General features: G+C 45.4%; 1 protein-coding gene across 4 annotated transcripts in view; it reads left to right on the forward strand.

Moving 5' to 3' along the window:
* The first annotated feature begins 1,214 nt into the window (after positions 1 to 1,214).
* LOC113981713 (protein FAM219A-like) overlaps positions 1,215 to 27,043 on the forward strand; it is a 160,100-nt gene continuing 134,271 nt past the window's right edge. For all 4 annotated transcript variants that reach the window (XM_027709267.1, XM_027709268.1, XM_027709269.1 and 1 more), the window contains exon 1: positions 1,215 to 1,274. In XM_027709267.1, the coding sequence (XP_027565068.1) occupies positions 1,215 to 1,274 (60 nt within the window). The remainder of the gene's footprint in view (positions 1,275 to 27,043) is intronic.

Genomic DNA, 27,043 nt, shown 5'->3' on the forward strand with positions numbered 1-27,043 from the left:
CGGGTATTTCAACCTGTCCATTTAGCATCCTTAAAGATTCTGACAGACTGTGGACATCTCAAGTGCCCTGGAAGCGTCATACACTGTAACAGCGATGAAAAGGCATAATATAACGATGACCAAAGACCTTTGTAGTCTCACAGGGATGCAACGGTACTGTGACACAGTGTGGGGTGCTGCATCTTTGGGACATGCTGGTTTGCCTGAGTAGGATGGCAACACATAGAAGTGCCGTGGAACATGCAGGGTGTCACTGCCAGAGTGATGACATACCTCAGTGTGGGAACAGAGCGATGCAACATGATGCAACAAAGCAAGCAGTGCCAAGAAGAGGTTGTGCTGAGCCCCCATGTCCCATCCAGCCCTGTGGGGTTACAGCTCTGCATGGCACCCTGGAGGGAAAGGAGCTGGGCTACGCATGACAATGTAACATGGTGACACTGGGAATGGTGATGTCATTGTGGGCCTGGTGTCACACCAGTGACACTGTGGCACGTGCTCAGAGCAGGAGCTGAGGGCAGCAGAGACAGCGGGGCCGCATAGCGACGCTCCCTCGTGTGAACCTCTATCCCTCCGCAGAACGAAGCACTGCAGTGACGCCATTCAGGGGATGACATCACGGCACCGGTGGTGAGGTCACGACGGCGCTATCACACGGGAGCGCGGTGCCGTTCTGCTACGATGCCCATTCATGTCAGACCCTAACCTGTCGGTCCCTATCGCCCACTTTGCCTTGACATGGCAGCTACCGCAGCAGATCCCCGCCACCAGCCGCTCCTCACAATTGACCCGCACCCTTCCCGCCAACGGAAGTCGATAGCGGCAATCACGGCAACGCGCCGGAAGCGGCTTGCGATCAATTCGGCCGCAGAACGCTGTCAGTATTGACTATTCCTTTCCTCTCCACCCCTCCCCGAAGTGTCCCCGCTCCTCCCGAGGGAGGGAATTGTACGTCCCGGCGGCAGTGAGGCGAGGGCCGCGGAGAACCGAGCATCCAGATCCCGGAATTATTGCCAGAACTCCCGCCTTTCATGAATATGCAAATGTAAGGCGGGGCGGTAGCGGCCGGGTCCGGAAACGGCGCGGCTGAGTCACTTCGGCGGCGATGATGATAAGGCAGAATCTGTGGTAGGCAGCGCCGTTGTCGTCGTCGACTTTCGACGCTTGAGGAATCTCCCCGCGTTCGGTCTTCTTTCCGCCTTGTCTCCACCATCATGATGGAGGAGATAGACCGGTTCCAGGTGCCAGCCGTTCGGGCCGAGATGCAGCCGCTGGTGAGGGGCGGGTGAGGCCGCGCTGTCTCCGGGAGCTGCCGCCTCGCCATGGGGGTGTGTGCTCCCGTGCGCCGCGATTGTTGTGTAACGGCAGTCCTCTCCACCGGCATCTCCCTGGGTGCTGTCGGTAGCAAGGGCAGAAGCCACCTGAGGGGGGAAAGAGGGGCGGCGGGAGGGCAGGCAGGCAGGCAGTAGGGGCTCTGCTCCTGCATCGGTTGAAATGTCGCTTCTCCAAACGCAGCCACGTCCCGAAACGCCCCGGCCTGGCTGGTGCACGAGGCGAGTGTTTCGCGCCGCCTCGGCCAGTGAGCTCCAGCGCTGGGGAGGGGAGTGCTCTGGGGGAGTGGGGAGCGGCGATAAGATTGAGGAGCCCGTCCAGGTAAGGACGGGTAGCCAGAGCATCTGAGCGGCTGGAGCCGCAGAGGACTGGTGGGGTTTTAGTTGACTTTTACAATGTACATGAGAATTGGGCGATGTTTGTGCGCAGTCCGGTCTGAGAGGTGCTCCCTAGAGATGGGATATCTGCATGGGATGGGCGTTAAATACGCATATCTGGCGTGAGTAGTGGTATGAAGCTGCGGGACGCTCTCTGTGGCTGATTTTAAAGCCATTGCTCTAGTGGAAAAGTGCTATTAGCTACTCGTGTGAAAAATCCAGATGTTCTGCAAAGAAACATCTCTGTCAAATTACAGTTTTGCTCACATAAAATTCTTTATGTAAAGAAGCAATCTGTAAGGGGTTGTATTTTTTTCCCATGTCAGGGCATGTATTTTTCATTTTGGGATTTTTTTTTCCACTTCATGGACACAATTATACTCAGTTAATGAGCTCTGAAGAAGTTGACATAAAGGTTACACTACTACATGGGACCCTGGGAAATCTTTGCTTAGAAGACTTGTGGGACTTTGTGGCTGCATAACTGGGCAGGTAGAGTGGTCCTGGGCTCTTGGTATCTTCTGAAATGATGCTTATGAAGGATGGTCAGCTGGCTGGTAGCCATGCGAGAGTAGTCTTGGTGATGATTTCTTATGAGTGTGTAAATGCTTTGCTTTGATGCTAAAGGCTTGCTTGTGTGTGTTTTGCCCCAGCTGCATTCTGCAGAACACTTGAATGTGGTTATGTTTGTTTCCCATCTGGGAAAGGTTCCCTTGTGTGTTCCTCTCCACTTAATCCAGTCTGCCTCACTCTCCGCTTGAAGGTGCATTGTTATGTGCAACCTGGGACCTGTTGAAATACAGTTCACCTTGGCATTAAAGCTGGATATGGCTGATTCAAGATGTTGATTCCCTTTGGGCCCTGGAATAAGCACATTCCATCTCAGCATCCAATTGCATAAGACGGTGGTATGAAATATTTGCAGAAGTGGAAATAGCTTTAATAAAGTACTTGTACAGATCCTTTTGACAGCAGGTGAGGATAGGTTATTGGCAGCTTCATGTTAGCACTGAAGATACTACTCAGATTTCTAGTATATCAAACTGTACATTATTTAGAGTTGATATACCAGTCCTTGGTTTCTTGTTGCAGCTAGTGTTTGCAAAAAGTTGAGAACAAAGTAATTGTCTTGTGAACAGAAAGACAGTCTACACATTCAAATTACCCCTCAGCGGCAAGAAAACCACTTTTCTTATGGTGAGAGTGTTGAAAAATTGAAAATGTTTTTAGCCTGGTGGTGGTGTTTTTTGTTTGTTTTTTTTAGATTCTAACCTTTGTGGTGGGGAAGAAAACCATCCATAAAAGCTGATGGAGACTTGTTGCATGCCTTACTTGTTGTGTGTGTGTTTTTTGTCAAGGAGAGGCAGCATAGGTGACAAAGCTGGCCCTCTATTTATGTTGAGGGCAAGTAGGCACGGCAGTGAGATTAGGAAGTTTGGAAAAGTTGTTGACAGACAAAAAAAAATACACATAAGTATTTTCTAGAAACACCATGATAATAGTAGAGGGGTGGAATTGGCTTGTGCATGCACATTTGTATGGCCATGGAGTGACCAGAACCAGAAGAGATGGTCTGGTCCAGCCCTGATGTTGCAGGGTAGGATGGTATATTATGCAGCTGTCATAGTAAGCTTTGGAAATAGCTTTCCTTCTTCAGCAGCCAAGAATTAAGAAATTTTCACAAATGGATTTAACACTTGCATTAAAAGAGTATTCTGAACCTTTGTTTCAGGCTTTCAGTTCATTTTTAACTAATGGAGTGCATAGTGAAACCTTGTGTATGTTGGGGGCTGTTGCTATGACTAGATGTGTGGGATTCTTCTGCATGCCTAACAATGCTGGCATTGGGCTCAGAAGTGGGACAGAACAAGTCTGGTACAACATTCCCAATGGCTTTGTCTTTTTTGTAGCATCTGGTCTGTATTTTGCAAGTAGGGACTGGAAGCTTGCAAGAATCACTGCAGTTCAGAAGCTGGCTGAGGTTTATCATACTGATTTGCTTTGGTAACACAGTTCTGCCCAATACCGCTGCTTTATTCTGTTACAGTTACCATTTGACCCTTCCCTCTCCCCTCCATCCCATGCTTTTAAGTATAGAATAACCTTAGCATCTCAGGATTTTTTCTCTTCCCAGTATAAAAGCTTTCAGTTTCACATGGTCTTGGGGACAGATGGGTCATCCAATGTTGAAGGCCAAAGGAGTCTGGCAGTGTTTTCCCCATCCAAAGGGCTGAGGTAGAAGTTTGTTTTCCAGGCATAACCTGAATTGTTATGAACTACCACTAAAGCTATCAAAAACTGTTTTGAAACATGGTCCCCTGCTGAAAGGAAATAGAGAAGGTCCCTTGCCCAGTCTGAAGTGCATAGACTATAAGAAATATTTTTTGATCCTGTTTAGGCTGGAGGGTATCCTAGGAGAGCACTGGTCCCTTTGAGTCTGGCCGGTACCTGGCAGTGTGAGAAGGGTCCTGAAGTGAGGTTTGTAAAGCTAGGCTTTTCTTGAAATCCTTAAAAATTTGTGTTCTTGATCAGCATATATACTTTTGAATGTCTGTTCATCTGTGTAGATAAAGTGTCATCTTACCTTTTCATGTCTTCATGAGACTCCAGGATAACTGTCAGAGATCTGCCTAGAAACAATGTGACAGGCAGGCCTGCTGATCTGCTAATGTTCAGAATGAAGCGATAGGTATGCTGTTCAATACTGAAGAGAAGCCATTCTTAAAAAGTAGTCTGAAGCTTTTTTGAGCCCTTCAGCCTCCAAACCTGCCATTGACACTGGCACTATTATCAGCTGTCTGAAATCCTCCTGAACCTGTGTCTCTAGCATACACCAAGCACTGGTGCATACATCAGCATACAGACTGGTATATGATGGCAGATTGACAGATGATGGTGTTGGATCACATGTTGCTCCCATACACTGATGCAGACAGTTTCTGTTCTTAGCACAAAAATGGAAGTAAACATGCTCTTGACCACATGGCACCATTATGACTTTTCCAAAGAAAAAGCATCTGTCAAAGTTCAGCAGCTTCAGAGGAGCTTTGCCACAAACTTGTGAGACTTTGGCTTGCTTTCTCAAAGTGGCAGGTGTAACACAGTATTTTAGTTTCCCAATTCTCTGCTCATGTGAAAAGTGGGAGCTCTTTCTGGAGAAATTGGGTTGATGGTTCTTAGATCTCATTCTGAAGTATTGTGGCCAGGCTGGTTCCTTGCAGATGTTTGCCAGGCTGTGGGACCTTGGGCTGGTAGCTCTAGTTGTAATGACTACAGCCAATCCAAGGATTTTGCTTAGCCACATCCTACAGTGAGGTTGTTGGCTTTCTAGCTGAGATACAAATCTATGCTGGTCCTGGAGGTGTAAAATTTTCTGAAACTTTGAAGGATACAGAAGATGCATTTCTATACAGCTTTCTTTGAACATTAGAAAAGAAAAAAACTAGACTTTCTACTGGATGCTTAGCTTTTAAAAAGTAAACTATCATTTTAGTCAGTGGACAGTATGAGTGTTCATCATGCTTATAAAATCCACATTCATTATTTTTGGAAAATTTTGACTGTTTCACCCGAGGGAAGTGTTAAGACCTTTTTGTTTTGTCTGATGCATCCCTAAAATAGGGGGAAACCTGAAAACAGAAAAGAGTAATGAAGAGGCAAAAAGAAAGGTTATACCTGTAGGGCTTAGTAAGAGTATGTTAATATAACATTAGATCTAGTGTAGATACACAAGAAACTCTTCTTTCTAGAAGGAAAAAAGTTTCTAAAATTAAAATGTCATCCCTATGTATATTAATTTTAATGTAGCCCAAGGGTTACACAGCTACATGTTTTGTAAATGCCTACAGTACTATGGTTCTGAAATTGAACTAATTTAGATAGTGCTGCTTTTAGTTATACAACCTGTTTTTGATGTGCTACTGTGTCATTTAATAGCAGTAGCCTAAAAATGACCTCCCTGCATATTTAATTTTTGTCATTGGGATTGTCTTGTCCTTCCCTGCCCTGTATCAGGCATTAGGTGCAGAGGTACAGGAGCATTTTTATTATCCTCTCAGGCCAGGAACAAACTCCAGAACTGATTCCAGCACAGGCTTCTAGTCCTGGCTATGCTTCCCCCCTCCCTCCCCGCCCCTGTTTCTTGTGCACCTGCTCGCTGGCAGAGCATGGGAAGCTGAAAAGTCCTTGATTTAGAGTAAGTGCTACTTAGCAACAACCAAAACATCAGTGTGTATGATGCCCTACCCTTAAGGGGAAGGGAGCACCCAAGATTTGTAGATGGTCGTGGTTGAAAGGAATGACAAAAGTCAGAGAGTTTGCAAAAACTCACAAAATTTCATTAGTAAATTACACACTTGGCATGGAAATTGGTATGTTAGTCCCTAACCTACTATATAAGCTCAGGGCAGTGGAGTTTGGATAAAGGGGTAGGGTGAAAGGGAAGAGAGAAAGTAAGAGATTAATTAAAGAGGGGAGGAGAGAGAGAAAAAGAGATCAACAGTCCTAGTTCCAGCATCAATCCAACTGATGGGGTGTCCAGGGTCCTGGAAGCGCCCACGCACCCAGGCTTCATCGGGGTACCTTTTCATAGGTAAGTTTTCCCCACCCTGGAGATAAGTTTCTCGCTTTCTATACAAATTAGTTATCTTGTGCAGTCCATTCTTCTGGACCTTTATGGAAGTGGGTCAGAGGGCTTCGGGGGTCTTTGGTGGTCCCCCTACAGTCCATGCCCACTTCTCGACCTCATTCTATGTAAGAACAGCAACTGGTGTTGACTTTACACACACCTCCCTGTGAGGCTAGCAAAATATTGAGGGCCAGTCGGTTTTGTAGTACTACATGAGACAAACTATGGACTTCCTCCTTTAAAGCTGCGATTGCATCTGAAGCATGATCTTGAATGTTTTCCATAACAGCCGAAATGTTAACAATTGCTTTTTCCAATTCACTTACTCCTAGAGACAGGACCAAGGCTCTGACTGGTGTGAAAAAGCATGGGACGTTCAACAAGGGGATTGTCGATTCTTTTTACTCTTTTTGGATAAGTTCTTTCCCATTCTCCTTGTTCATCAATTTGGTCAAGAACTGTTATGTTCGGGATTACAGTCCCTAGGGCGCAGGCCCGATCTTTATCAAGGGGCAAAACTTTCCAGGCTTCATTTTCACAGATCCAGTACCACTCCGAACCCTGGGGAGGAATTAATCTCAAGGGGAACTGTGCCATCCTTGTCACAATTTCTGGGTTTATCCCCTCTTTGGACTTGTCTTTATCACAATAGGGAGGGAGAATGATTTTTCCTGTAGCATTAACAACCATGCAGGGAACAACATAATTTTCCTGTTTAGAAATTACATTACTTAGGGCCACCGGATAATAGGCTTCTGTAACTGGTTTCCAGGTTCCTGGGAGTTCTACTATAGACCTACCAAAGTTTGTTCCATTTAGTAAAATGCCAATTGGGGGCCAGTTGCTACCCTCACCGTCAATTGCTGGTACTTGTGTACAAATCCAGCATTCATTTTTTCTGAGGATTTTAGACACATTTTGGACTAGGGCCACATGTAATTTTTGATCCCAAACTTGATTCATAGTTACCAATTGTACAGATAAAATACACAGTAGAAAGAGTCTATGTCACATCCTCTTTGTCTGTCAGGTTCTGATTTGCTGGTTATTCCAGGAGTTGATGCTTTCTTAACTCTGGAGTAGTGAAACCAGGGTTCTTTGCCAGCAACTTTGACGGTGGTGAGAGAAGTCAGCAGGACTTGGTATGGTCCTTTCCACTTGACTCGCAAGGGATCACTGTTCCACCATTTAACGTAGACCCAGTCTCCTGGCTGGAATTGATGAGCAGGGGTATCCAATCCTATGGGTCTGGATAACTCGATGAATTTCTGGAGCTTCTGTAAAGTAGAACCTAGAGCAATTAAATATTTTGTAAATCAACTTTCCCTCTCATGTGAACGTCCCCTGGTATGTGCGGAGCTTGGTATGGTCTTCCATACAATATTTCATAAGGACTTATATTATCTCTCTCCCTTGGTTGGATACGAATCCTCAGCAGAGGTAGAGGCAAAGCCTCTACCCATGACATGGATGTTTCCTGACAAATTTTACCAATTTGCATTTTAAGAGTGCCATTCATTTGTTCGACTTTGCCGTTAGCCTGTGGTCTGTAGGGGGTATGTAAGTCCTAGACAATTCCCAGGACACGGCATACCTCCTTCACTACCGTTGCAATGAAATGTGTCCCTCTATCTGATGACATTCCTAGAGGAACCCCAAACCTTGGAATTATGTGATTAAGCAAAGCTTTTACCACTTCCCTTGCTGTGTTAGTACAACAGGGGTAAGCCTCGGGCCATCCACTGAAAGTGTCAACCAGTACTAGTATGTATTTATACCCCTCCCTGGGTGGTAACTCAGCAAAATCTATTTGCCAATAATCTCCGGGTTGGTCTCCAGCCTTTGTTACCCCTAGCACCACTCTCTTGGTAGTATCAGGGTTGTTCTGTTTACAGATTTCACACCTACTTACTATGGACTGCACGACTTCGGTCATACCTGTCCCTATCACTGTCTTCTTCAAATGTTTTAGAAGGTTTTCTGTTCCCCAGTGAGTAGCCTCATGTTCCTGCAGAACTATCTCTCTAAGGAGTGGAGGTGGAATTACAACCTGTCTTGTAGGTGTAACAACCCATCCACCTTCTTTAATTTCAGCTTTAAGGGATTTAATTAGCTGATTGTCTTTCTCATCATATTTTGGAGTGTACATCAATTTCTTTTTGTCGTACTACTGCTAGTATGCCTTTTTCTGCAGCCCCTTTTGCTGCCTGGTCAGCAAAATGATTTCCCAATTCGGGAATTGTTTTCCCCTTCTGATGAGCTCTGCAATGCATGATAGACACTTCTTCTGGCTTCCAAATGCTTTGCAGGAGTGCATGGATTTGGTCTGCGTGTTTAATTCCACTGCCTTGGGCAGTTGAAAGCCCTCTCTCTTTCCAGATGGCTCCATGGGGATGTACAACACTGAATGCATATTTAGAATCAGTCCAAATATTTACCTTCTTTCCTTCGCTCAGTTCTAGAGCTCTTGTCAGTGCAATCAGTTCTGCTTTTTGGGATGACACATCTGCTGGCAAGGCCTTCACCTCAATTACTTCATCTTTGGTGGTCGCTGCATACCCTGTCATGCGCTTACCGTCTCGCATGAAGCTGCTTCCGTCCGTATACAGTTCCCAGTCTGCATTTTCCAGAGGCACATCTTTCAGGTCTGGTCTGCTGGAATAGGCTTCTTTGATGGTCTGCAAACAATCGTGCTCAGGCACACTGTCAGTCAATGCTGAGGACAGAAACATAGCAGGGTTTACAATAGATGTTGTTTTCAGTAACGCCTAAAGAAAATTCAGGGAGAAAAAAACTCCAAGGCAAATTAGTTTTGGAGGTGAGATAAGGAAAGGATTTTAATTTGTGCCTAGGCATAAGATTACAAGACGCACACGCTTCCCCATGCCTCAGTTGTTACAATTTATAATACTGCCTGTCCAATCCGAAGTTCTCCCACCCTGTGGCTTTTGCCCTGATCCACCCTCGGCCTGCCAAGGGAATTGGGGCTGGGGGGCTTTTCGAGACCACATCTTCATCTTCTTTGGGGTACAGGGGGCACACGTTCACCCAGTTCTTGACTGTACTCTTGCGGTTCAGGCCAAGGTACAAGTGTTCTCTGAACAAAACGGGCCTACTTTGACAAGAGACTAAACATTTTCTAATGGAATTCAGGGGATATCGATATGGGGTGCATGGAATGGGGTTGAGGAATGTGTAAACTACTGTGCTAAAGGGTAAAGGAATAAGAGCTGCTGCTTCTAAAATCTACTTCTACTATATGACTACTTATAAAGCTTATAAAAATTAGAAAAATCAAAAAAACTAAAAGAATCTTAAGGCATCATCAGGGTAACGTCATCCTGTTCCAACAACACAACTTGATACTTAAACATTCTGCTAGGGGACAGCCAGTGGCCCCCCTTTTGCTCAAGCACAGCTTGAACTGCATGGGGTACATACACGATGATGTGCTGCCCAAGGGTGAGTTTCCAGGCCTCCTCGATCATGATAACAGTTGTTGCAACAGCTCGTAGACACCCTTGGCTAACACTGTCTAGCTGTTTGGAGAAGTAGGCCACAGCCCTTTGCTGGTTTCCCAGGGTCTGTGATAATACCCCCAGAGCGACATTCAGTTGCTCATGTGTGAACAGTTCAAAAGGCTTAGTTAGGTCTGGTAGTCCCAGTGCTGGAGTTGACATTAAGGATTGTTTTAGCTGTTTAAATACATCTCTGATCTCATCTGTCCATGTCACAACTCCTTCCTTGGCTGCTTTTAGGGCTTCATATAGGGGTTTGACCAGTAACCCATAATTAACTATCCATAGGCGACACCATCCTACCATTCCTAGGAAAGCCTGCATTTCTCCTATGGTGTGGGGCTCTGGGAGATGGCAGATGGCTTCTTTCCGGTCTGTGCTGAGCCATCGGTGTCCACGATAGATTTCAAGCCCCAGGTAGATGACTATCTCTTTGGCAATCTGTGCTTTCTCTCTCGAGACCCTGTACCCACTGAGCCCCAAAAAGTTTAAAAGACTCACAGTAAGCTCAATGCATTGGTCCTGGCTTTTGGCGGCAATCAGTATATCGTCCACATACTGCAGGACAACTCCTTCTGGCCACTATCTTCTCCAGTCCTCCAGTTCTTTTGCCAGCTGATTTCCAAATATAGTCAGGCTGTTCTTATAGCCCTGGGGTAGGACTGTCCAGGTAAGCTGTGTTTTCCTCCCTGTCTCAGGATTTTCCCATTCAAAAGCAAAAAGCTCTTGGCTATCCTTATGTACAGGAATGCAGAAAAAGGCATCTTTAAGATCAAGCACAAAACCACCCTAGATCCTCTGTCAACGTGGTTAATAAGGTATATGGATTAGTTACCACGGGGTATATATCTTTGGTTATTTTGTTGATTGCCTTCAGATCTTGGACTAACCGATAGCTTTTGCCATCAGCCTTTTTAACTGGTAGGATAGGGGTGTTAAATTTGGACTCACATTCTACCAATAAGCCAAATTTAAGAAATCTTTCAATTATGGGTGCTAAACCTTTACGACTTTCTAGCTTCAAAGGGTATTGTTTTTGTCTTACCAGAGCTGCTCCTGGTCTGAGTGTGATGCTTACAGGTTCTGCTTGTTTGGATTTCCCTGGAAATTCACTGGCCCACACTATTGGGATGACAGCATTCTCAACCTCTTCAGGGATCTCTCCATGGTTCTCCTGTATGAAGAAGGCATCTACCTTGACATATTTAGTGTCAGGAATTATAACTTTTATCTCCCCTCCCTTGCAGAATTTAATTTCAGCTTCTAATTTCTCCAATAAATCTCTACCCAATAAGGGCTTGGGAGAGTTTGGCATATAGAGGAATTGATGAGTTACCCAGTGTTTACCCAATTTAACTCTCAAAGGTTTAAAGAATGGCCTGGTTTCACTTACCCCTGTAGCCCCAACCACAGTTATAGTATCATGACTCAATTTTCCCTCCAAAGTATTTAACACAGAATATGCCGCGCCTGTGTCAACCAAGAATTCCACTTTTTCCCTCCCAGCTTAGCTACAACCAGAGGTTCTGCTGGGGACGAATCCTCCGGTCCCCTTCATGCATCCTGGTTCACAGTCAGTTGGGGGGCTGGAGGGGGAGGGGGACTCACTTTTCTTCAAGTCCGGACATTCCCTTTTCTGGTGTCCTTTCCTTTTACAGAAAGCACATCTCTCATTTGCTCTATCCTGTTGGCGATTGGATCTATAATACTCGTGTTGGGCATTGCGTTTGCGGTGTTCCTGATAGTCCCTGTTTAGCTCCATCACCCTTGCCCTGACTTTCTGATCTCTATTCCGATATACTGTCCAAACTATATCCAGTAACTCACCAATATCCTTTTTATCACCCACTTTCTGCAGCTTTTTCCTTATATCATCTGCAGACTGGCCTATGAATAAATAGACCAAGTGCTTTTTCCCTAGATCTGACTCCGTATCAATGTCTGTGTATTTTTGTATGACCTCTTTTAGCCTATTCAGAAAGTCTGTCGGGGATTCATTTCTATCTTGCTTTACCTCATACATTTTTGACCAATTAACTGCCTTTGGAATTCCATGCCTAAAACCATATACTACCAAATCCTGATAACGTTTCAATGCTTCCCTTTTCTCTGGTAAATTAGGGTCCCATTTGGGATCATCTGGGGGGAAAATATCCTTGAGTTCCCCTTGAAGTTTTCCAGCTGTTATCAGTATCTCAATTGCAGCTTGGACAGCTCGCTTTACCATTTCCTTCTCTGTGGGGTCCAGTAAAGTATCCATCATTACTTCTAAATCAAACCAATCAGGATTTTGTGTTTTTATTGCTCTTTGTACATAATTTACTACTCTGTCTGGGTTGTCTCTATATGCCCCAACAGAAGCTTTCCACTGCTGTAATTCAACCATAGAAAAGGGAACCTTTATTAACATTGGGCCCTGATTGGTCATAGCTTGTCTTAAGGGGGCCTCAACTACCGGCTTATCCTTCTTTGTTCTCATTCTCCTAGCTACTGGGTCTGGGTCTGCCAAAGCCTCATGCACTCTTCTCCCCTTTGCCTTTGGTTTTGCTAAAGGGGTTTCCTCCTGCTCCTCCTCTGAGCTATTGCCTGATTCATCATCAGATGCTTCTGTGCCTATGTCAGTGGAATCACTGACTTTTCGCAACTTTTGGGCCCAAATCCAAGTCCCTTTCCCTGCCTACCATATTCCCCTGTTTCTGGAAAACAACCCCCCTTCTGCAGCTGCTAGCAAAAGTACTTTCTCCTTACCTCACCTCCGTGTGTGATTCTGAGGAGCTGGACTTCTTGAGATCGGGAGATCGGTGGGGGAATTCTCCGAAATGCTGGCTGTAGAAGAAATTCCTGCAGGATGAAATTTTCCGATCTGGAGGAGCGCAGGTCCCCACTTTCCCCGTGCGGGCCATCAGCTGTTGCCTAAAAGAAAACTCAGGGAGAAAAAACTCCAGGGCAACTTAATTTTGGAGGTAAGGTAAGGGAAGGTTTTAATGATGCCTCTCAGGCAATGGGGTTACAAGCCACGCGCGCTCTGCTCCCAACCCAGTGTTACAATTTTATAATAATGTCCATCCAATCCCTGAATCATCCACCCCCTGGCCTTTACCCCGTACTGCCCCCCACCCCGCCCCTTGGAAATTGGATCTGGGGTCGTATTGGGACCCTCTCTTCATCATCTTGGTCTTTTTCGGAGCACACAGTGCACACAGTCCTTGGTTATATCTTGCGGTTCAGGCTAGGGAGCAGATGTTCTTAAACAGAAGAAGACCTACCTTGAAAAGAAGACTAAATATGCTAAATGGAATTTAGGGGGGAATTGATATAGGGAACATGGAATGGGGTAAGAGGGTTGGGGATATGTGAAGCTACTGTGCTAAAGGGTGAGGGAATAAATACAGCTGCTTCTAACATCTACATTTACTATATAACTACTTCTAAAACCTATAAAAATTAGAAAAATAAAAAAAATCAAAAAACCCTAAGGCAACACTGGTATAATTCCTGGGAAGAGAAAACAATTCAAGAGACTGTGAGGTTTGTCTGGACAGGTTACTCCTTAGTGGCTCAAGTTGTTTGACAGCTTGGACTAATGACAAAAGTAATTTCTTCCACTCAGAATATCTCTGTTCTGTCTCTTGAATTGCAGTTGAGTGGAATAGTAAAAATCTCTTTGGTCTGTCTAGGCCAGTTTGGCCTTGACATTCCTCCGGTGGAATCTCAACTTCTGCTTCGTGAAGTGCTTTCTGCACTGCTGTTGCTGCTTCCACCACCTTTTTGGGGGGGGAGGGGGGCAGTCTCCTGCGATTGCAGTATTACATGATTTAACATCCGGAGGGAGTGAGACTGTCTGTAAAAGTTCGTCAAGCACAGCATGTGCAATCATGGGTGAATGTTTATACCTCTGCGTGAGTCTGTTAAAGGTGTATTGTACTTCCTTGTAGGTAAGCATGAATCAAGCCTTGTCATGTTCCCAGCGTGGAATCATAAAAACCATTTCTTTTACATCTTGGGTTGCCATCCACAAGTGGAATGCTCTCTGAATTTGAGTTAGCACTTCTGCAAAATTTAGCACAGCAGCAGTTAAAGGCACAGTATCAGCATTCAATTTCCTGTAATGAACTGTAAGCCACAACTGTCTGTTTGTCTCTCACCAACCAGACAGGAGAATCAGAAGGGGAGCGTGAGTGAGTGATACCTCTTTTCTCCAAATCTGTCACCATCCCATCAGTGCCCAAGCACGCGGCTGCTTGTGTTGTGGCTGTTAGGTTTGCGGTATTGGGTACCGCAGCTGTTAGTGGGGCCAAATAGACTAGAACTTCAGAAATTCCGTCTCATGCCATAGCAACAATCCAGCACTGTGATACACTGGGCAGTCCTTGAATCAGGGAGTGCAGGCACCACACAAAGTGAGCGCACTGCAGTCTCTGTATTTCTTTTAAGATTTGGGTTAATGTTTGAACCGAAGGACCACACACTGCCCTTCAGACATCAGGTTCGATCATTCAGAACATTGAAAAATGTTTTCATTGTGATCTTTAATTACAAAGCAAATAACCAACATCCACTTCTCACCCAGGAGCTGTATATTAACCATAGCAGTTTGGCAGGTAACACTTGCTCTGTTTACTCCAGTGATTTTAACTCTTTCCTGCCCAGGTTGTACACTGTCTTAGTTTAAGAAGATTACAACTTAGAAATTAAGAAACTTCAGGTGGAAGTGTGAAAAAGGAAAAGAAACAGCTTTTTATTAACAAAATATGAATAAACAACAAATGGTGCAATCAAAAACTTTCAGAAGAAACAAAACAAAGTCCCAATTCCCCAGGTGGGAGGGAGAAACCCGGGGGGGAAGGCAGGACTGTCCCGGCAATTCAACAGCTGCTTGCAGCCATGTGTGCTTGCAGCCAGCACTGAAAAAAAAAGTCCTTTTTCCCACAGGCAATCTGAAGGCAGAATACCTTGCTCTGAGATGGGTCGGTCTCTCTCTCTCAGTCGTCCTCCGCAAGGTGTTCCGTGGGGAGAAAATCTTCCTCTCAGGAAAAGAAAAGGAGACAGCCGAAACCGGGCTCCCGCTCTGTCCGGTCCACGGACCAAACCCAAAAGCCCCCTGAACAAAGGACTCCCCCAGCTGTCCCTGTGGCCACTGCGCTTCCCCGGGAGATCTCCCCCCTCTCCCCGCTCCGACGCTGCCCAGCACGTTCGGCTCTGCTCCACCCCCACCCCCTCCCCGACTCCCCCCATCCCGGAAGAAACAGATGGGGGGGAACGGGGGATGGGGGACGGGGATGGGACCCTAGGGGAAAAAAAAATTTCAGCATCTCTTTCAAACCTATGACATACACCCAGCTTCTCGGCATCCCACTGCATTAATATTGAATGTTGTGCTCCTGTATCTACAAGAAATTTTTGTAATTGTTGATGAGAATCAACTGGAATCTGAATGTCTGGGCCATTATTATGTATGCATTGATAGGATTCCACTCACTGGATTTCAATCTTGCCTGGCTTGTGGCCAGAATGCTCACATTAGCCCCTTATCTTCTGGGCTTCTACAGTGTGTTATCAAGATTATTCTCATACTGATAGTAGAAATAGAAACTTTACTCACAATATCCAAGAATGCCCAAATAAGGAACAATATAATCTTAGAGAAGTCCTCAAGAATTAGATAAGGGATGTACTCAAACACACAGGATGTAAACTAAGCTCTGTGTACCCAAACAAGATAAAATAAAGAACAAATGTAACAGTTTTTGGTGGCGAAGCAAAATGACACTGTACCTGCTCAAGAACTGAGGTCAAGACTATGAAGAAGACCCAGAAATACCAAACAGGGACTTCCATAGGGGAGTGACTATGTAAAGCAAACTAATGAGTATGTATTAAGCAAGAATATCTAATGAATATGTAAACAGTATGTGTAATAAAAAGCCCTGTCCATCTGTCATTTGGCATGTTCAATTAGAGGAACTATACTCTGAATATCCAGCATGCTGAATAAAGAAGAATGCCCTTTTTAACATCTACAAATTGGTGTTAAGAAGTTTGTTTCTGCTGCTTTTCGGTATCAATACTGAATCTTAAACAGAGCACTGTAGCGGCTACTAAGAAGAAAATGAACTCTATCCCAGCTGAAACCAGAACAGTATCCACACCTTATTCCATGCTATTTACATCATGCCAGATGCCTGACTTTCCAATACACCATTACCATTCCCTTAGTCTATGGACCATACCTATAAAAAGTCTGTTGAGTTCATTAAGTCCATGACCTTGAACTCCATCTATCATAACAGTCTTTCAGGCACGAAAGATGGTGTGTGGTCTTGTCACATGTTGAAGCCATTTCTGATTCTATCAATGCTGCGCTTGTATAGTTTCATCAAAGTTCATTCATCATTAATGTGGCAATTGAAGGGGAGTCAGGTTTGGATCCCCAAATCTAGAGTGGCACAGATGGGCATATAGCTGCCATAGAAGTGATAATATACAGTGTTATATAGCAATTAACATCATACAGTTTAATTAATTGTTCTCATCCAAAATCAAATCTGCTTTAGGCACACATCGGACTCTCCCATCCTCCTTCATTGGCCCACCAAGTGCACCCAGGTCCTTGAGCAAAAGCAATCCCACAGATGGGTTTGCCTTTGCCTGAGGCAGGTATAACCCAGACTGTTTTCCCCAGCATGTTTTTAATGTGCACTACAGGAACTTTATCCTCTTCTACAGTACATAAAAGTTTTGGTTGGGCGGGGCCAGCCCAATTTGGAGATCCTCTGGTGTTGACTAACCAGGTGGCTTTTGCCAAATGTGTATCCCAGTGTTTGAAGGTCCCAGCACCCACTGCCCTCAGTGTGGTCTTTAACAGTCCATTACATCATTTGATATTTCCAGAGGCTGGTGAATGATAGGGAATGTGATATATACACTCAATACCACGTTCTTTGGCCCAAGTGTCTATGAGGTTGTTTCAGAAATGAGTTCCATTATCTGATTTGATTCTTTCTGGAGTACCGTGCTTCTGTAAGACTTGCTTTTCAAGGCCCAGGATAGTGTTCTGAGCAGTAGCATGGGGCACAGGATATGTTTCCAACTACCTGGTTCTTGTTTCCACCATCGTAAGCACATAGTGCTTGCCTTGGCGGGTTTGTGGGAGTGTGATTGTTATGACCTGGCCCAGAAGGGAAGGGTAACCCAGGTTCTTATTAATAAATTCCTTGGGGTGGATTAGAGTGAAACGACACTGAAAAATTGCTGTTTGTAAACATATATATGTAGGGTTTATTTTAGAACAATTTTGTTTCAAAGGTAAACAGGTGTGTTGCTGTTTTGGTTGTCATCATTGTTGCCTAAAAGACCACGGAGAAATAAGACTCCAGGCCAATTTAGTGTATAAGATAGAGCAGGTCCTTTAATCTCAGTCCTAAGGCCCAGGGAATACATATCACGCGTGCGCCCCCAGATTTTATAATAAGGTCCATCCAATCCCAGATTTGTCCATGCCTGGTTCTGCCCCGTCCTGCCCCCCAACACGCCCCTTTGGGAATTGGGTTTGGGGGCATTTGGGACCCCTTCTTCCTCGTCTTCATCTTCTTCGCAGCACATACAATCCTTGGAGTTCCTCCAAAGTTCTGGGCTTGAAGGTCACTGTGTCTGTGTGATATCTTCTGGTCCAGGCCTTAAGGTGTTTTTCTACAATTCTACCTTGAAAAGAAGACTAAACACGCTAACGGGATTTTAGAGGGATTGATATGAAATGGGGCAGTGGGGTTGGGTATGTGTAAACATTATGCTACAGGGTAAGGGATATAATACAGCTACATTCAAATCTACATTCACTACACATCTACTTCTAAAATCTATAAAAATTTAAAAATCAAAAAAAACTCTGAGGCATCATCATCTATTGCAATATAGCAGTATTAAAGCATAGAAATATTAAAGCATCTATAGCAATATAGCAATATTAAAACATAAAAATAACACTTAAAAAATGTATAAGGGAGAGAAAGAGAAAGAAAGGATAAAGGTCCTAAGGTATAAATAGTCACCACCCACTGTATCCAGCAATGAAACTTGGTAGTTGCACCTTCCATGTCTGTTGGTTGAAGTGGTGGTTGAAGTCCTGTTGAAATGATGGTCTTGATCCATTGGGGCTGGGGGAAGCCCCCCCACAAAACTCAAAGATTTCATGCTTTATTATACACTTCAAGCTCAGGTGGGAATGCTTAGTTCCTCCCACGAGGTGGGGAGTTTTACAATGGATCATGTCAGGGGACATGTTAGGAGTCTTCAATGCTCCCCAGAGGGGTCTTCACATCAGAGTCATCATGTTAGGGAGCACATTGCCATGATAAGAAGGATTATCCCACTTAGCAGGATTGCCTCTTCCCTTATCTGGCAATCCAGTTTGTAGCTTCAGGTATGTATGCCCTTTGGCACCTGGGATAGTTGGACAATAGCACCCACTTATCTGATCTGAAGGTCTTTTCCCAGTAGGCATGTTCAGGGAGGGGTAGGCTTTGCTGGGTGAGCAGCTGTTTCTTTTCAGTTTGCTACAGTGGACAAAAGTCTTTTGGTGATCTTACAATGTGTAAGCCATTAACTACTTCAGTCTCTGACAGTGATATAGTCAATCTGCCATTGTCCTCCATACCAGAGAGTCTTTACCCGCTTACCCTGCTTAATTGCAGCACATGCTTCACATTCATGGATAACCTCTGCTATAGTGTCCATGGTTAAGTCCACCCCTCCATCACAAGCCCCTCTGTATGTTGCATCTCTTCCTTGATGGCCTGAGGTGTCATGGGCCCACTGAGCTAGAAATAGTTCCATCTTGGTGGCCTCATTCACGTGTTGGTCATTCTGATATTCTTCAGTGGCCTGACTTGGGTAAATGAGCATCCTCGTGACTGTTGCGAATGAGTGTTTTAGGTCACTTAAAGAATCACTTGACAAAGGTATCGGCAAAAACAGGTTTAATATAAAAGCGATAGCACAACAAAGTTCCTTGGCAAGGTTCACTCTACTACTTTCTAGATGGCTAAAGCACACCAAGAAAAAGCAAACAAAAATCCCAAATCAATCAATCCAAACCAAAATAAACCCAAAAGTATCTATGTGGAGGTACCTGTGAAAAATTCCCCTAGAATTCAGTGAAATACGTCCGATGCTTTTGCATCTTCTCAACAGGTGAAGGGTTGAGCCTTGAGGAGTTGGGGGTATCAGCCCAGGATCCATCATCGTCGTTCTTCGCTCCTCCGATTATGGCAAACTCGAGAGTTTACTGGCTCTGAGAGGCCCCACTCAGAGGGAGATTGCTGGTCACAGCCCGCTGCAGTCCAGGAGAGCTCAGAGGGTCTCACCTTGGACCACTGTTTACAGGGTCGCAAGAGAGTTGGCTTTAGTCATAGCAATTTTCCATCCTGGCTGCAATTCAGGTCAGTAACTTTCTTTGAAAGTTTGACAACAACAAAAATGTTATTCCACTTGGGTTGTTATTCAGGCAAGAAAAATAAGTTTCCAAGGCTGTTGGTTAAAAAACAGGAGCTTGTTTGCCAGCACTAGTTCCTGGGAACAGACAGTGTTTCTGATAAGCTCAAGAGGAGCTTAGTCCAGGTGCTGTTTGTCAAGGCCGAGGCCTAACGAGCATTTCTCAGATCATAGTGTGGCCTGGAGGGATGGGGGGATGCACCACCACAGTAATGTACCCTCACAACCAGGTTCTCCACCCGGGCAGCAATATCTTGCCACAATGCAGCAGCCCAGATGGGTTTACCCCTAGGTTGCCAGTTATTTTGCTTCCATTGTTGCAACCACCCCCACAAGGCATTTGCCTCCATCAATGAGTCAGTATAGAGGTGAAGTATTGGCCATTTTTCTCGTTCAGCAATGTCTAAGGCTAACTGGATGGCTTTCACCTCTGCAGTCTGACTCAACTCACATCCTCTTTCAGCTGTGTCCACAAATTGTTGAAGGGGACTCCATATAGCCACTTTTCACCTTCCATCTTTTCCCACAATATGGCAGAACCCATCAGTAAACAAGGCATATTGCTTCCCACTTTCTGGTAATTTCTTATATAATGGAGCTTCTTCAGCACATGTTACCTCCTTCTCTGGTGACATCCCAAAATCTTTGCCTTCTGGCTAGTCTGTGATCACTTCCAAAATTCCTGGACAACTGGGGTTTCCTATTTGAGCTTTGATCAGTGCAACCCACTTACATCATGCAACTGATGCTGCATGGAGTATAGAGGAGACCCTCCCTGTGAACATCCAGCCCAACACAGGCAACTGGGGTGCCAGGAGGATCTGTGCTTTGGTGCTAATCACATCTGAAACAGCTCAAACGCCTTCATAAGCTGCCAGTATCTCTTTTTCAGTTGGAGTGTATAGCAGGCTTTGGATCCTCTGTATCCCCTGACTCCAGAAGCCTAGGGGTTGACCTTGAGTGCCAGAAGTTTCAAGTGGGGCCATTCTCCCTGGCTGCAGTGTAGAGCACATTTTTTTTACATCTCTCCCTGTCTGGACTGGCCCAAGGGCTACTGTGTGAACTATCTTTTGTTTAATTTGTTCAAATGCTTTTTGTTGCTCAGGGCCCCATCTGAAATAATTCTTCTGGGTCACTTGATAAAGAAGACTTACAATAAGACTGTACTTTAGAATATGCATTCTCCAGAAACCCACAACGCCTAAAAAAGCTTGAGTTTCTTTCTTAACAGCAATGTCTCAAACAACTAGTATCTTGTTAATTACATCCATTGGGATTTGATGATGTCTATCTTGCCATTTTATTGCTAAAAACCTGAATCTCCTGTGAAAGTCCCTTGAGCTTACTTTATTTTATGGCAAAACTGGCTTTTAGAAGGATTTTGACTATTTTCTTCCCTTTCTCAAAATTTTCTTCTGCTGTATTGCCCCACACGATATCAATGTATTGCAGGTGTTCTGAAGGTTCACCCTGTTTCAGTGCAGTCTGGAGCAGTTCATAGCAGATGGTAGGGCTGTGTTTCCACCCCTGGGCAGTCTGTTTCAGGTGTAGTGGATGCCTCTGCTGCCAAAGGGATGGAGAAAAGTGCATTAGCAGTATCAGTTGTGGCATACCACTTGGCTGCCTTTGATTCCAGTTCATATGGAACTTCCAGCATGTCTTGTATGTTAGTGCCTGGCAGCAGTGTGACTTCATTCAGGCCACAATAATCTACTCTTAGTCTATGTTCTCTATTCGACTTTCACACTGGCCATATGGGACTATTAAAGGGTGAGCAGGTCCTGATGATCACTCCTTGGCTCTCCAGTTCATGAATCAACTTAAGAATGGGAATGACAGAGTCCCAGTTGGTGTGATATTGCCACCAGTGCACCGTTGTGGTAGAGATTGGCACCTGTTTTTCTTCAACCTTCAGCAACCCCACAACTGAAGGGTCCTCTGAGACACCGGGCAAGGTAGACAGATGCTTAATTTCCTCCATCTTCAAGGCAACTATACCAAAAGCCCATTGATACCCTTTCAGGTCCTTGAAATACCCTCTCCTGAGATAATCTATGCCAAGGATGCACTGAGTCTCTGGACCAGTCCCAATGGGGTGCTTTTGCCACTCATTCCCAGTCAAGCTGATTTTAGCCTCCAATACAGTCAGCTGTTGGGTTCCCCCTGTCACTCCAGAAATACAAATGGGTTCTGCCCCTGCATAGCTTGATGACATTAGGGTACACTGTGCACCAGTGTCTACTAGAGGCCTACAGGATAAGGATACTCCTGTGGGGCTGATGACCAGGCCCTCTGTCCACAGTCCAGTAAACCCAGTTGTCTCACTCCTCTACCTGACTGGAGGCAGGGCCTCTCTACTACTAGTCATAGGATTCTCCACTTCTTGTAGCAGTGGATTAGAATTCCTTTCCAGAGGATCAGGAGTAAAATCAGCCTTTCCACTGTGTCTGGATGTGGGGTGAAGTCTCAGCCCCACAATTGAAGTTTGAGAAGTTTGAGGTATTGCAAAAGTTAGGTCGTGTTCCATGGGAGCAGTGGAGCTAATTAGATAGTTTCCATGGACACAGCCTTGAGTTGCAAAGAGTACAAGGTTAAAGCTGTTTGGTAATGTGCAGGTGCTTGAATTCCTGGGTGTTTTTGTGGGAATATGTTTATGTTGTGTGTGTGGGAAAGTAGAGGTTAGCGAGCTCAATAAAGGCTGCCTGCTGTGCTGAGCAGGCAGACATCTCTTTGTCTCACCACCTTTACGTGTCGTGTGTCTTTCTTCCCTCACGGACCAAGACCCAACGACGGTTTCCCTGCGACATCTGGGGAACTGGCCCTGCAGTTGACATACCTGTGTCTCTAGGGTCAAGGTAGGTTTTCCATCCCACTTACTCATGTCCTCTCTGTGGTCCCGCAGGTAAAACCACAGGGTACCCTGTGGTGTGTACTTTCCATATCCTTCCTCATGAGCAGAAGGACGCTTACTGTTCATGGCTGTGATGCTGGTCCATACAGATAGGGAGTAGGATCTATCCTCTGAGTTGCTGCACAAGTTTCTTCATAGTCAAGACAAGGGAGGAAGAGAGATTGTCCTCATATTCCTGGAGCTGGTGAACCACTTCATCCACCATTGGTGGCTCATCGTCTCTCCAAACTATTGTTGCCAGGCATTTGGCATGCAACAGTGGTGCACTCTACAAATTTCCGCCACATGGGTCATGGTCACTGGACTTTGCTTGGATCTGTGGGTAACTGCACATTTTTCAAGTCAAAATAAATCATCTCTTGCATGGCTAATTCTGTCAGGTACTGGCTACCTTTCCCTATTACATTCCACTTCCCTGGGTGACATCTTCCTTGAAGGGCTACCATTCCTTCATGCTTGATAGGAGTTGCTTCCAGAAGCTAAGGACTTGTGTCCCTCTTCCAACAAGAAGGCCTTGTCAATGCCTGTTTGACTAGCAAGTGATCCTAGCTGCTTGGCTTCTCTATTGTCTAATTCCAAACTATTAACCTGGTTATCACCTGGCTGCTCTGATGCTGGGATAATGTGTGCACATGGATGATGGCTGAAATTTTTTAGTATGTCCTGCAGCTCACTCAAGGATAAGGATCAACTGGTTACCTCTTGTTCTGGTTCTGCCTCTTCCTTCTGTTCCTGTAATGGCCCTACTTCATCCTCCTTTACTAAATGAGTTGTCTTTTGTGTCCATTTCTTCTTGTGTATAGGGGCAACTGATACTGGCACTGGTTGGTCCTCTGATTTAGCTGCATTACCTATCACTTGGGTCAGACAAGGTGAGCAAAATGCCAGGGTGTGGTGGGTTGACCTTGACTGGATGCCAGGTGCCCACCTAGCCCCTTCCCAGCGTGACAGGGGAGAGAGTAAGGTGGAAAAAAAACCCCAACTTGTGGGTTGGGATAAGGCAGTTTATTTAAAGTAAAAAGTAAAGCGAAGCTTGCGTGCACAGAAGTAAAAGATAGCAGGGTTTATTCTCTACTTCCCATGAGCAGCGATGGTCGGCCACTCCCGAGAAGCAGAGCTTCAGTACACGTGACGGTTCCTTAGCAGGCAGCCATTGAAGACAATGAATGCCCGCCCTCCTGCTCCTTGCCTCAGCTTTTATATCTGAGCTGATGTCATATGGTCTGGAATATCCCTTTGGTCAGTTTGGGTCAGTTGGCCTACTTGGGTCCCCTCCCAGGATCTTGCCCTCAACTAAGGAAGGAATGTTACAGTGTTGATGCTGTGCTCAGCAGTAGCCAAAACATCGGTGTGTTATCAACACCCTTCTAGCTACCAATCCAAAGCACAGCACTGTGAGGGCTACTGTGGGGAAAAAAACTCCAGCTCAGCCAGACCCAATACAGTCTCCACCCCTTATTCCATACCATTTACGTCACACTCAGATCTCATATCTGACTATCTCCCGCGCTAGCATAGATCTTGTTTAATGGCCTTCTTCCATCCCTTCAGGTCTTGGACTCCATTCTGTTGGGATGGTGTCTCAGTCTGAAGAGACTGGAGTGTTTGTAAAGAGGATGAGTTATGAGATAGACCAAACTTCTTTCTCTCAGCAATTGTAAATTCAAAATTAAGGGACTTTAGTTGAGGAAATGTGAAAAAACAACAGAAGAATTAACAACCCTTTATAATAAGATATGTGTATGTTGGCAAAAACAGTAACAGAACACACAAAACCAAAAAAAAATAGGCAGTAGTCCTGTACCCAAAGGTCCCCTTCAAACAAAAGAGAAACACACACAAAAAAAGGTCTGGACGAATACTTCTCTGTCCTTTAGCGCAGTCCTAATCATGGCCTGCAGGGGGCGCTGTTGGGTCGCTGGAGGTGTAGGGCCTGCAGTTCTCTGTGGTGGTTGGTAGGGGGCGCTGTTGGGCTCTGGAGGTCACCACGCGGGGAGAGGGGTCTCAGGGGCCGGTCTCGGGAGCCGAAAAGAAGATGGGGGACCCCATCCTCAATGGAAGGAAGGGGGCAAGGAAAACAGTTCACCCTCAACAGGACTCACTGTGGTTCTTAGCTGATGGTGCCCCAAAAGCTCCTCCCTTTTTCCCAGCAAGCACAGAGACTCTCCAATGAAAACACAGCAGGTCCAGAAAGGAGACAAAAGACAGCTCGCAGGCAAACTGAAACCAGCAGTCAGGGCTGACCAGGACGGTCAGCCAGACAAACAGGCTTCCAGGCCCTCCCTCCAAATGCCTCGAACACAGACCCTGCCTCCATCCTCCAAAGAGAACCCAGCAGTCTGAGTCTCTCCCCTCTGAGCAGAGCCAACCTTCGAATGGACCATTAGCTAAGAATGTAACTCGACTGGTTAAATCCTTTGTAAAGCTAATGACCTCCCTTCCCCCCACTCACTCTATTTTTCTTGGAGTGGAGCAGGGGAAGAAAAATTCTCCTGAATTTCTAACCTATGACAGATGGGTACTCAGGGCAGGAGAGGTAATTGATTGTTGGGCACGAACACCAGCCCGGCTCGGGTCACTGTCACACTATCGTTGCTCCTTGCAGAATTCGCTCTTCATTGTCCTGCGACTTTACTTCCTGCAACATACAACTCAAAACACAGATCATCTTTCCCCCAAGGTTAAATCTCCTTGAGGCACACACCGGGTCTTCCCATCTTCCCTCATTACCCACCAGGTACACCCTGGTCCCTGAGCAAAGACAATGCCATGGATGGGTTTACCTTTTCTCATAGGAGGAGAAATCCACACAGACTTCCCTGACCACCTCCCCATGTGTAGTACTGGGATTTTATCCCCTCCCACAGTGTGTAGGGGTTTTGTTTGGGCAGGACCAGGGCGGTTGGTAGATCCCCTAGTGTTGACCAGCCAAGTGGCCTCAGCTAAATTTGCCTCCCAATGTTTCCATGTCCCATTACCTAACGCTCTTAACATAGTTTTCAACAGTCCATTATACCTCTCAATCTTCCCAGAGGCTTGTGGGTGATAAGGGATATGATAGATCCACTCGATGCCATGTTTCTTTGCCCAAGAACTTATGAGATTATTCCAAAAATGAGTCCCGTTATCTGATTCAATTCTCTCTGGGGTCCCATGTCACCACAGAATGTGCCTTTCGAGGCCTAAGATGGTGTTTCGAGCAGTGACCTAGTTACAGGATATGTTTCCAGCCAGCCAGTTGTTGCCTCCACCATGGTGAGTATGTAGTTCTTGCCCTGGCGTGTTCGTGGCAGTGGTCCAATGCAGTCAATTTGCCAGGCCTCACCATATCGGAAATCCAGCCACCGCCCTCTATTCCAAGGAGATTTTACTCGCATGGCTCGCTTAATTGCCGCACACGTTTCACATTCGTGAATAACCTGTGTGATGGCCTCCATGGTCAGGTCCACCCCTCGATCACGAACCCATCTGTATGTCGCATCTCTTCCTGGATGTCCTGATGTTTTGTGGGCCCATCGGACTATAAATAGCTCACCCTTCTACTCCCAGTCCAAGTCTACCTGGACTATTCCAATCTTGGCAGCCTTATCCACCTGCTTATTGTTCTGATGTTCTTCAGTGGCACGACCTTTGGACATGTGAGCATCGACATGACGCACTTTCAGAGTCATGTTTTCCACCCGTGCAGCGATGTCCTGTCACAATGCAGCGGCCCAGATGGGTTTACCCCTGTGTTGCTAATTGGCCTTCTTTGTTGCTGTTGAGATGGACACAACACACACGGAATTGTGCACACACATCAAAAGCCCAAGGGCTCCGTTTATTGTTATTACCAGCCTTTTTATATCTTTCTTAAGAATGTGTGTCCATACGTAATTGGTTCACTCAAATACAAACAGTTCATGATTGGAGGACTTTTCCTTTGCTACATCTTCAATACTTCTTCTATTTCTGGCAGTTGCTTGTTCTTGTTTACTCAGTTCTTCTTGGGACTTTCCAGACTCAAGGATACAAGGGTATCTGCTCAAGGTCAATATCAAGTTTACATTCCTTGGACACCTTGGACCAGCCGAGGTTTCCCACAATTCCCCCTTTTTGTATTTGTGCTACAAAAATTGCCTGTGCCATCCGCTGCAGGGCCCTTTGCAGCAGAGACACAAGGCATGGCAACATCAATAACACAACTACAATAATGAACAGAACCAACAACCCAGTTTTTATCAGAGACAGTAACCACCCTGACAGTCCCCATCCTTTAAACAAGTTATTCAACCAATCCCATCCATCATCGACTTGTAACTTCTTCACTCCATCTTTCAGCCACTGGATACTTTTATGTATTGACTCTGAGTGATCCGATAAATTCATACAACACATTCCCTCAAAGTCTTTACTTCCATGTCCTTGGGCTAATAGCAAAAAATCTATTGCAGCTCTATTTTGTAAGGTAGCATGCCTAACACTATCTACATCAGTCAACAAGCCACTCAATGCAACCGACGTAGCATTGGTTTGCTTACTTAACCAACATCCCAAGTTCGTCAGCTTTTTCAAGGCTGCTGCAGCAGCAACCCCAGGTGCCAATGCTGAGGCAGCTATAATTTCTCCAGGTCCCCAAAAGGTGACTGTATCCTAACAGTCAGCCTCAAATTGATGGATATATCTTTTAGTTCATTTTCTGTTGTGAATTATAATAAGATTGGGTGTTAGTAGTGTAAGTCTCCCAAGGCTACATGGCCCACTGTATTAGGGAGGGTTCGAGACATACTGAAGCTTGAAAACCCAGACA

The sequence above is a fragment of the Neopelma chrysocephalum genome, unplaced genomic scaffold (assembly GCF_003984885.1).
Source record: "Neopelma chrysocephalum unplaced genomic scaffold, ASM398488v2 Primary Assembly neopelma1_96721, whole genome shotgun sequence".
In the NCBI taxonomy this organism is placed as follows: Eukaryota; Metazoa; Chordata; class Aves; order Passeriformes; family Pipridae; genus Neopelma; species Neopelma chrysocephalum.